Source organism: Gavialis gangeticus, unplaced genomic scaffold, assembly GCF_001723915.1.
Source record: "Gavialis gangeticus isolate Ggan-Ray unplaced genomic scaffold, GavGan_comp1, whole genome shotgun sequence".
Classification (NCBI taxonomy): domain Eukaryota; kingdom Metazoa; phylum Chordata; order Crocodylia; family Gavialidae; genus Gavialis; species Gavialis gangeticus.
This window is the reverse complement of record NW_017728992.1, coordinates 24,088,556-24,100,783: the sequence shown is the minus strand read 5'-3', so window position 1 is coordinate 24,100,783 and position 12,228 is coordinate 24,088,556. Positions and strand designations below refer to the sequence as shown.

Sequence of the window (12,228 nt, the reverse complement as noted above, 5' to 3'; positions counted from 1 at the left end):
TCTCTGCAATGCACTTTTCATGCCGTCTTCCACATCCACTCGCTGGTCGGATAGAAGAGAAAACCACCTGTGCGCCTGTCTCCTTTAGCACGCACCCCAGAGCGTGGTAGTTAGCCATCAGGTGATCAGGGCTTCTACTGACTGCATGATTAGGAGCATGGGGTACTAATCAGTGGGCTGGATCACAGTTTGGATCATCCCCTTCACGTCCTGAATCTTTGCTCCAGGTAGGCAGTAGACCTTGCGTGTCGAGGGGTCCAGGCGACAGATGGGGTCCTCTGTACCTCTCAGGATGGAGTTGCCTATGACAATCACGCAATGCTTTCTCCTCCTGGCCTGCTCATCTCCTTCGGCCTGCTTGGGATGTGGGGAGCACGGAGTTGCCTCCTCCCTGGTTTCCTCCTCTCCTTCCTTCTCCTTCGGAGTTGCCAGGGCCTCGTACCTGTTCTCCAGCCGGACTGGAGGAACTGGTACTGCTGTGTTAGGAGCAGCCCTGGTTCTGGAGGTGACCGTCTGCCACTCTGCAGTGGAAGGCACTTCCTGAGGTGCTTCTTCCTTGGGTGCATAACCCTGCAGGGAAAGAAAATAGCTGTCAATTTCTTCCTCTTGCTCCCTGATTCCCCTCAGCCTGCTAACCTCCTCTTGGAGCTCACTCACCTTGCTTCCAGGGCCCTAAGGCAGGCGCCTGCAGGACAGGTGTGGGGGTCCCCAATCCCTGCCCCCCCCCAGGCCTTGCTGGGCAACTCCCGCAGGCCGGGGGATGGGCAGGCCAGGTGGTGGGGGGATGCCAGCCCCTCCATGGGCTCTGTCTGCCTGTCAAAATTTCGCACAGCCCTACTTCCTAGTATCTTTTATTTGTATGACTGGTGGAAATGATGGTTAGAGAACTTACAATATCACAAGAGTAATGTCTATCGCTGAGTAAATTATTCATGACAACACACTGATCAAAATAAATGCGACTTGGAAGTTAGGCCATATTGCTTAGGGGCTGTTTTGCTTGGCTGATAAAGCAGATGCTCATGGAATGGATGTTAAAGGTTAGGGAGAAAAGGAACTAGCAAAAATATTTGCTCTTTTGGATTTGTCAAATGGTTTTGAATTCTAAGCACTCTTCCTTCTCCGTCCCATGTTTAAGTTTTACATTCTGTTTGATCTTCCCAGAAAAGATGATTAACTTCTAAAAAAAAATCTTTTAGGTCCTTGAAGGACCCTCTGGATTTTTATATTTCTTTCTCCTTGGGACATTGCATTCCATTACTTGTAACATGCAAGTTCAAGGCCTCAGTTCTGCCCTTGGACCAGCATTTAAGAAAGATTTTATAAGATTAATTACATTAGTGCATTCAATTTCCAAACAAAGAAGGGAAACATGAGTGGTGACCCACAGTACAGATCAGCAGCAGAGAATGCATCAGGCTATTTTCAAATGGATGTTTTTGCTGTAAGCAAGTTACTGCAATTTTCCTTTGTCAAAAATAATGTTCAGATAGTTCTGTTCTTCATTCATGCACATGCGGCCACAACCAATTTGCAGTGAGGCCATCTTGCAGGCTGAATTTGATCCTGCGCACCAGGATTGGGGCTGCCCATGTAGATTGGACCCACCCTCTCCCAACTTGGCTCTGTTTGCTGGAATTTGGCCTCGGGGCCCTGCACCATCCCTGCCTGCCCACATGCTGGGATTGAATTCTGGCCCTGTGTGCTAGGATCAGGCTCTGGTGCACCACCCCCAGCTGGCCCCGTGCACTGGGATTGGGCCCCATATCTCCTATCTAGCATGCAGGGCCACAGCTTGCAGAGCTCCCTATACATCTGTGGGTAACCATTGCACCAAGGGCCAGATCTGCCCTATGGGCTGGGGATTGAGCATCCCTGGTTTAAAGTGCTGCCAAAGTTATATAAGCTGTTCCTGACAAAGAAACTCTTACAGTAGAATAATTTTGTCCATGGACAGTTCTTGCTATAACTCTAGCACTTGACATTCACATTTTATTTTATGTCCTCATATAAGCAAGACCTATCTTTGAGTAGCAAGGGGTGGCCTGTCGGATTCAGTTATATTTGTAGTTTGTGTATGAAAGCTACAGAATGGCAAAATACTTGGTTTGCTAATGCTTGAAAAGACATTTTTACAAATAGTTATATTTAGTAATTAATAATTCCCTTAGTAACCTCTTCATATCTTTTGGTCCCAAATCCTGTTCTTCCATAACATTGTGTACACAGCCCTACATGCACAAGAACATTATATTAAAAATCCATTTAAGATATTCAGTAAGTTGTAGTTTAAACAGAGCAGAAAGGTCATATAAAAACATTCAGTTCAGTTCAGTTCCTTTACTTTCCACCTTCTCTAATTCAGAGTGCATTTCCTCACTGCCAACAGATGCCAGAAATGACATCCTAATTAAGGCAATATTAGTACCTGATATTATGCTAATCTCTAACCATTAGCCCATTGCTATTGCTGTTCTCAACCACAACATATTAATACCCTTGTTAACTGGTGTTCAGTTCAATAATACAGCCACCCTGAATGAATGAAGTGCTGGAGAGTTCTGCTAAGATGATCATCAGTGCTGTCATTGTCAATAGTGTCACCAACTGGTATCTACTAGCCCTTTCCACTGGCATTGCTGGAGTGCTGCATCTGCCTCTTGTTAGCTCTGGCTAGGCTGAATTTTATCTGTACTGTGTTTTGCTGGTAGGTAGCAATGTCAGTATTCATATAAAATATAAACATTTATATACAATTATAAAAATTCATATAGAAGGAGAAAGTTTGAAACAGAGTAATGAGGTATGGAGGTTGCAATATGCATCTGGGGAGGCGGGGAGTAATGCTGGGACTAGGGAACGGGCAGGGAAGTGGCATGGTGCAGCCCGTCAGCTGTTTCTGGGGCTGCAGCAGGGAGCAAAGTGGAGGGAGCCGTCAGTGGGTGCGGGGCATGGGGCATGGCTCTTGCTGGTACGTGCACCCCGGGAGAGCTGCAGGCTGGGGTCTGTGCCAGGCTCTTCCTGGGGGTTGCATGCCCCTGGATCTGCATGCAGGATGAGAGTCTTGTCCGGTGTGCAGATCTGGGGGTATGTGCCCCCGGGGAACAGCCTGGCGCAGACCCCAGCACACAGCCCTCCCAGGGTACATGTAGCAGCAAGAACCATGCCCCACGCTCCGCACCTACTGACTTAGAGTTCCCTCTACAGCTGACGTTGGCCGTTCCTGGGGCTGCTCAAGTGGGGGCTGGAGTGAGTGGGAACAAGTGGAGCCCTGGGGTATATGGGGCATGGTGCAGCTTGTCCCCACTCACCCCAGCCCCTAGTGCAGTAGCCCATGGAGTGGCCAATGCCAGCTATCTACACTGGCTGGGCTGTGCTGCGCCTCAAACTCCCCAAGACTCCACCTGCCCCACTCACCCCAGCTCCTGGTCTGTACCATGCTGTGGTGCAGGCAGCTGGCATCAACTGCTCCCGGGACTGCTGTAGCAGGGGCTGCAGTGAGTGGAAACAAGTGAAGCCCCAGGGTGCATGGGATGCAGCACAGCTTATCCCCGCTCATCCTAGTGCCTGCTGCAGCAGCCCTGGGAGCAGCTGATGCCATGCTGCGCAATGCTGCACCCTGAACCCCCCAGGGCTCCACTTGTCCCCGCTCAGCCCAACCCCTGCTGCAGTGGCCTTGGGAGCAGCCAACGCCACCTGCCTGCACCACAGCACGGTGCAGGCCAAGGGCTGGGGGGAGCGGCGCGTGGCTGGACACAGAGGGGGCTGGGGGGAAGCTATCCTGATCCCAGCACTGGCACCAGCATCTCCCGCCCTGTGCCCCCGGCCAGTGGCTCCAGCTCCGTGGGCCTGTGTGGTGTGGCCAGGTACAGCGCCCGCTGCAGGGAGCAGGGCCAGGCTCTCTTGCCTGTCCCCTTGACAGGGCTTACGCGGCCCCTCCCACCCCACCCAGGGTCAGAGCCAAGATCCCTGCGTCCCCAGGCAGCGGCTCCAGCTGCCTTGCCCCAGCCCCTGCGCAGCCGCCACTACCCTGCTGTCCATGTGCAGCTGCTGCCCCCCGCATCCAGCCGGAAACCTGTGCCTCAGGTAACCGTCACTTTTAGCTTTACTGGCACCCCCCAGTCATTCCCCACTCATGCCAGCTAACAGGGATTTTACTGTACCTAGTAAAACTGAATGACTGAAAAATGCATGCAAATCAGTAAAAACCGAACAACTTCAATAAAAAATTCAGGGAATTTATTGGTGAAAATGAGTAAAAACTGAAAACATGGAACACTTGCTATTAATTACTAAAATATCTTGCACATAAGCAATAGGCACTAGGAAACTAGTGGAGACTTAGTGCTCTTTTAAGAGCGTCACAGAGATTATTTTAATTATTATAATATGCTTCAAACTCATACCTTTTCTTTTTACTTGCCATATAATACATCACTCCTAGGTAGATTAAAAAAATATTTTCACTCAATACTTGTACTCTCAAATAGCTTACTTCAAATGGCATGGATGTGTGTAATTCACAGAAATGCAGCTGATAACTGCTTTTAGGCAACAGAGTACAGTACTGCTTTGTTAATGCAGCAGTATTTTGGAATAGAAAGAATTAGGGATCTTCTCTCCCACTCTTTTCATTTTGATTACACCCATCATCTCAGTCTCCTGATTTTGATGCTTCCCTTTCAGGTACCTGTCATAAATTAATTCGTCTCAGCAACAGCTCTATATACCACAGCCCTTTCACAAGAAAGCTCCTTCTGCTATCCAGCTGAATGTCACTTCTGTGCAACACTTACCTTTGTTTTCATCTCTGTACAGGGTTTCTCAAGGCTTTTCAGTGTGAACTGAGCCATAATAGAGAGAACATCTTCAAAATCTCTCAGCCTCAATTAAATATAGCATAGTACAACATCCCTATAATAGCAGCAATTATGTTTCTGCAAGGGAATTTCTAGGGGAATATGGTAATTGTTCTAGTACAGTGAATAAATGCAGGCTTACTGCATATCCTTGTGCATTCACCGAAAGCACATGCACGTCACTGCTAGATGTCCTTTTGATCATTTCTTGGCTGATGACATTACACTTAAAAATATATTCCTTGTGAGATGCTTGCTTTCATCCCTCAAGATCATTGCAGTGTTTCTGATCTATATGGTCCTTCAAAATTCAGGTATAATTTTTACCTCCACATGCAGAACTAAATTATTTTCTGGGGAAGCCAGACGGGGGTGAGTTTTTGGGGCATTTGTGCCTACTTTTCTTGGAAGCTTCTATGAGGTAAGGACAGATTATTATACTTGCTTTCTTTAATCTCACCTATTTTGTTTTGCTTTCTCATCTTTCTATTAATCTATGAATTTCTTGTTGGAATGTTGGCATTTATCTGCTTTAGCAGGATTTTATTTCTGAGAGGCCTCACTTACCAGCCTGTAATTACCAGATTCCAGTCTTTCCCCTTTCTTTAAAACTGATACGAAACCAATTATTTTCCACTCGGGTATGTTTCTTTTTCAGCCATTTAGTAGTATCTGGGGAGTTTAGGAGTGTCCTTCTTTAATTCCTTTAGAATCCTGGAGCGCTCATTTATTTTTCTTTGAAACACTTTGTGTTCCCCCTTGGACTGTAGTTGAGGAATACCACTTTCTGACCTTTTTTTGTTTTATTTTTGGTGTCCTTATCATGGCCCTATCTGTATTCAGGGGAGTTGACAAGCATTTCTTAAGTACACGTATCCTTACCCGCTGGGTATCCTTTGCTCTTCTTTACAGGGATCTGTTTTATTCTTGTTTATTTACAAAGCATCTGTTTTTCCTTCTGTTGTGACTTGTTTTTTTATCTGCTATTTTCACTGGACAAATACACTGGACTCTAATTGTATTCCAGGTTGACTTCTGCCTTCCTTCCATAGTGACTTTGAGGCTGCTGCTTTTTTTTGTTTTGCATAACCTTTCTTCTTTCATACATACACTTCCTTAGTGTTGAGGACACTTTAAATGATCTTTTGGGTATATTTATATCTTGAAAGGAAAGAAGTTTTGCTGAATCCTCATTTAGTGTTGTCTTACACAGGAAGGTTGGAAGGAGATTTATTTTCCGTAACTCTCCACTAACAATGCTTGGTGGACAAAGGCCGCCAGGTTTATGCATTCTGCTGATGTTTGTTCTTTTAAAACTAAGACGCCCACTTGCTTATCTTCTCCCCTTTTTCACAAATACTATAGGACCACTGTTTCTTGTGACTACAGTATCTCATGTGCTGGCCTCCTGATTAGATCAGCAGTCCCTTAAACTCATATGGATTTAAGTTTGCTTAAGTCGTTAAAAAAATCTCCCACTCTTTTTCCCACTCAAAATTAACAAATCATTGGTCATTCTGTTTGTGTCTGTGAGCTGCCTGCCTTCCTAGAAAATATCAAGGAATTTAAAATCCCTTAAAACTCCTGTTAGGAATGATTTTGTCAGTTTTCCCCTGCTCCGTCTATATGACATATATTCACAGGAAGTCAGATGGTGTGTTTTAGCTTCCTAGCCTTCCTAAACTGAACATGCTCTGTTATAATTTCATCTTTTTGCTCTCTGATTATGCTCCCTACAGTTTGTTCATTTCTCATAACCCCTATCCTAGCTTTCTTGATTAGACCTAAAAGTCTCCCACATCTCAACTCCTTCCCCCACGAAAAACCCTCTTCTTTTAACCTAGTCTGGAGACCCTTTCCTTTTACACTATGCTTCTTGCATTTGAGAATATACACTTTAATTGATTTGATATGTGATTTACTCCATTTCCAGGCCTGGTTTGTTTTTGTGGAATAGTCTTGGTAATTTTTTAATATGGCTTTCAGACAAAGGTTTTGTAGCTGTCAGTGTTTTGTAGCCTAGCTCACCCACTTCGTGATTTAAATACCCAGTTTTCTCCCTCCCACTGCCACTTGGCGTTGCGATATATATTACCCATCTATTAACCTCCTTCCCTTTCTTCCCCTCTGCTATCTTTAGTGCCTTGGTCAAATACTTTTTCATTGTGGCTTTTCATTCAAAAATAGTCCCTCTATGACACTGCTTGGAGCTTCATTGTCCTTTATTATCTGTTTTGCCTTCTAGATCTGCCTGGTTCTTAGTCAGTATGCCTCTGGTGCAGAGACTTGGAAAGTCTGCCGCTTGTTAAAGTTATAAAGAATTCTTCTTCACTGTTTGTTCCAGTACGAATAATAGCTAGTGGCTTTTGTGACGATCCTTGCCACACGTCTGCATTCTGTTCAAGATGGATTTAACTGGCTTCTTGGACCAAGTTCACTAAATAGTTTTCCTTATATGGAAGGCTTGATAATGAGCATGATTAGTGTTTCTTACTGCAACCTGTTTATTCCTTCCTCTGTTGCAGCATTGACATGATTTTTGCTTCCTTTATTAAATTTTCCCAAGATAGGCATATTTTTTTTTCACTGTGTGGCCATCCAGTAATGTTGAAATGGGATCAGCCTATGCAGCTTCTCATTCCAAGAAACATGCTCTATGTTTTTCTCTGGACATATATGGTTTATTGGTTTTTCTGAGAAGATTTGACATTTTGGCCTATACTGTTCTGTTCTATAATAACATGCAATACATAGATACCATAGGCAAGTCTGAAATGTTCACAAATAGTTTGCCAGTTATCACAATCCTTAAATAAAAAGAAATCCTTGTAAATATTATTTCAGAAGCTTTTTGGAAAATCTTTTGTGTTCTACATTATTAAAATCTTCACTTTTACCCCTTTTAAATGCAAGTATTGTATACTAGGCCTGTGCAAAGTGGTTAGTATTTGCTTCCGATTCAGATGATTTGGGAGACAGTGATTCTACTTGATGATTCAGATCACTGTACCAAATCAATTCAGCCAAATCTGATCTGGAGATTCAGCCACTTCCGAATTGGCTGAATCTCCAAATCAAACAAGCCCCATCCCCCACATGCTCTCCCAGCCCCATCAATGGCTGCTCTGCCCAGCCCATGTCCCAGCACTTAAAAAAACAAAAAATGAAAAAAGAAAAAAAAAAACGCTCCACATTCACCAGCTCCTGCCAGGCAGGAGGCAATCCCCACTGCCCCGGGCTGCGGGGGGGCTCTGCCATGAGCCCCCATCCCCCACCCACTCTCCCAGCCCCTTCAGTGACTGCCCTGCCCAGCCCATGTCCCAGCACTTAAAAAAACAAAAAATGAAAAAAGAAAAAAAAAAACGCTCCACATTCACCAGCTCCTGCCAGGCAGGAGGCAATCCCCACTGCCCCGTGCTGCGGGGGGACTCTGCCATGAGCTCCCATCCCCCACCCACTCTCCCAGCCCCTTCAGTGACTGCCCTGCCCAGCCCCAGTATCTTGGTGCTTAAAAAAAATAAAAATAAATAAAAAGCCCTGCATTCACTGGCTGCTGCAGTGACTGTTGGGGCTTGTGGCAGAGCCTCCCACGCAGTGGGGAGCAGCAGGGATGGCTGCCCCCCACTGCCTGGGAGTGCGGGGCTGCTTTTTTTTTTTTTTAAAAGAGCCTGGACACTGGGGCTGGGCGGAGCAGTCATTGACTGGGCTGGGAGAGCAGGTTGGAGTCGGGGGACGCTTAGGAGGACTGGGGGAGCAGACAGGGGATAAGGCCCATGGCCCCCTCCAGCGCCCCCCCCCTTACTTACAGCATGGAGTCTGGGTCCAGTTCCCAGCAGTGGCGAGTGGGGACTGCCTGAATCTCCAGAGCTCTCCAAATCAATTTGGGCAGCTTTGAATTGATTCAGACCTTATTATTGGTCTCCCGATTTCAGTTCGGAGATTCGGCCACTGAATCGGGCTGAATGTCCTCCAGACTTAATCAGCACCCAAAGCTTCTCACAGCCCTAATAAATAGCAACTTCTGTAACCACAAAAATATTTTCTGTAGCAGTTAGGATCTGGGGATCTAAATTAACAGAGAATCAGGAAGCTGAGTTATGAGGCAGTTGTCTAATAATTGCCAATGATTTTGCCATAGGAATGCAGGACAGTCCATTTAACTGATTACACATTTAAGCTTCTTCTGCAAAAATTTTGGGGCAGCTGTATAGGATGCATGCATTCACCTTGGGCATCAGCACTCTGATTCTATTTTGTACAGTAAATTTTCATCTGTCCTAGATGAGTTCTCAAAAAGTTTCTGGTAGCATGGGCTGTTTAATCCAGGAGTTATTTCATCTTTTTCTCTTAAATACCTTTTAAAGACCTCAGTGAGGGTTGGACCAAGCCCATAAATACTTGCTCTGACAGGCAGGGTTGAATCAACAGGCTTTTTATTTCTCTAAACTGAAGTATCCTCTAAAAGACTTTTGCTTTTCAGGGTTTTTGGTTGTAGAGACCAGCAGAGACTCCCTATGCCTGGTTAAGGGCAACTGCACCCAAAAGCTTGCTAAGAACTTTTTTTCAACTCCTCAGTTGGTCTAATAAAAGATATCGCATTTTTTCCTTTCCAGGGTATTTTCCTTGAAGTAAATAGACTGACTTCAGGATTCTATTTACATGGGGGAAAAAGTCATTGCTAAATAGTGCAATGTGCAGTGAACTACAGGTCTCTGACCAGTTATGTCACTGGTTTCCAGCCCATGACTTGAAAGCGACATGTTACTGATGAGGGACTTTAGACAATTAAAACAGAGGTTGACAGAGATGTTACCTGTAGCATGTTACTTAATTGATACTATTGTTCATAGGCCACCATGAAGAAGTTTGTAGAAAGTGAAAGTTATTATAGGGCAGGCCTACATAGGATAGGTGCATGTAACTTATGCATGTTATAAGTCAGGGATGGCAAACATCTTGCCCAGATGGCTCCTGGAGGGGCTGTGAATTTGGGTGTGGAGCTGTAGTGTCAGTGCTAAACCCCATGGCTCCCAGAGCCAATACATTCATCCTGCTACCGAATTCTGGGATGTGGAACCCAGCTGGGGACTTGTTTTGGCATTAGTGGCCTGTGTAATCCCCCATGACTCCCTGAGCTGACACTGCTGCTTGCCTTTTCAGTGGAGGTGGGTCTGGATCCAGCCCACAAGGGCCCCTGCATTCCAGATCTGCCCTAGTGGCCAAATCAGTTTGATACCTTTGATGTATGCCATAAAGCAAGACATAAATGACACTGAGGTTCCCATCCTCACATGAATGTATTTCATTTCTCTATTTGCTTTACTAGCTTGAATTCTTGTGCAGCAATGCAACCTTTAACATGCTGTCATTTCCTTCTTCAGGTATTCACTTACAAACAGAGTACAATCACACACCAAAAAGTTACAGTTATGCATCAAGCAAGTGTGGAGACTATGGAAGACATGGCTGCGTTGGTCGACCTCCATGAGGGCTCCATCATGCACAACTTATTCCAGCGCTATCAGCAAGATAAAATCTACGTGAGTGTGTGTGTGTGTGTGTGTGTGCTTGTGTTTGTTTTAAAAGGAACTTTACATAAAAGAAATCTTGTGATGTGGATGATTTTTTTTGACAAGCAACAATATTTGTCACTCATTTAGTACCTCCTACCTCAAAAAATCCCACAGTGCTTCCATATTTTATATAACAGGCAGTGTATTTCAACATCCATGTCCAGAAGCCTTTCCACCAGCAACACATGGAGGGGAATTTTGTCTCTAAGAATCCCCAGGGAGTTCAGAAACAGATGTGAAGTACAGTGAATTTTTCAGTGTTCACATGGAGCAGGCAGGATACTGATTTTTAAAGTGTTGCTTTTTTTATTCCTTGTTATGATGGGATGTGAGCAATGGTGCAGTTTTTTTTCCTAATTTACTGTGGGAGTCATTCAAATATTTGTCATCAAGGAAACAATATGGCAGTCTTTCTTGTGTATTGAGACTTCAGTTATGGGGGGGAGTTCCAGCTGGCTAGGTATCGCTGGACCCATCCCCATTTGTCTGCCTGGGAATGGGTAATTATGATTCACAGATTAGGAATGCATTTCCAAGAATTTTTGGATAGAGTCAAGAGCTCACATTTTGGAAACAACCCCTTTATTCAGCACCTCTGAGATGAGGCCATTAGTCTACATAAGATTTAATTTTTCTTAACTTTGGATTGCAGATTTATGGCTAATAATTTTCCTGGTATTTAAATAATTTCACTTTTCAGCACAGATGTCTAAACCAATCTAGTGTTCTTGTGAGCAGTTTATAGAAAACAGTATTCACTTCTCTAGGCTTTTTGTTTATACTTCATTTTCATTTTTAATGTAGTGTAATAGAAATAAGTTGACATTTTAATACTTTGGTTTAAACTTCCCCAGCTTGCTAGAATAGCCAACATCTTGTTATTTTCTGTTAAGTTTCATTTATTAAATTAATCCTATTTACTTACGTAAACTTATTATTAAAAACAAAGTAAAAACTGCCTCTTTTAGGATTCTAGCATTAATCATGAAGCAGGAAAGGACACCAATCTGTATTTGTTCCTTACTACACCACTCTGTTGAGAATCTTAAATTTTGAGGATTTTCTACTACTGTTTGTTAAGACCTTCCTTGTAGTTGTTTCCGTGCCCCCCCAAGTGCAGAAACAGCTAACGAACCATTTTATTTTATTTTTTTTAAAGAATCTATAGAAGAAAGTTAGTCTGCATGAATAGCTCTATGCATTTAGAGTAAATAAAAGAACTAGGTACAACAAATAAATCAATAATGTTGCCTAGAAAAATTCTCTATCAGGAGACAGGTTTAGTCTAAATTGCAACCTTTCTTTCCTGTTAAAGGGTACAACGCTGTTGTTAAGACTCGAGACCTATGCCTGTGTGACTAGAGATGCTCCAGTTGGTTTATTTGCCTGCATTTTGCTAGATCCTGGAATACTGAACACAAGGGAGGGGGACCGCAGTATAAATTCCTGCACAGATTTCTGCACTATTACTGGTGATACAGCATCTTTCATTTGCTGATGCTGCTCCTTGTTCCTGTAGTTGATTTTACTGTTTCATTTTATAGAAACAGATCTCATGAAATAGTTCAGGTATGAAAAAGCATTGCTTCCCCCCTTCTCTACCATGGCTAGCCTACTCTTGTAGTGCAGAGGTAGTGTGGTGGTAGGGAAGGGCCCTGGGGTAGAGGCACAGAAAAAAGTAGAAGGAGCCAGCTTGAAACTTTTTTGCATAGGTGTTGGTCACAGCCATGGTATAATGAGGACAATTTATAAAGTGAATACGGTCTAGAGCTGTTTAACCACTGAAGACAGTTCAG

General features: G+C 44.1%; 1 protein-coding gene across 1 annotated transcript in view; it reads left to right on the top strand.

Annotated features, from left to right (window-relative positions):
- The window catches only part of MYO10 (myosin X), a 242,585-nt gene that overhangs the window by 88,830 nt on the left and 141,527 nt on the right, over positions 1-12,228 (top strand). The window contains exon 3 of the mRNA XM_019518465.1: positions 10,241-10,399. Within this exon, the coding sequence (XP_019374010.1) occupies positions 10,241-10,399 (159 nt within the window). The remainder of the gene's footprint in view (positions 1-10,240; positions 10,400-12,228) is intronic.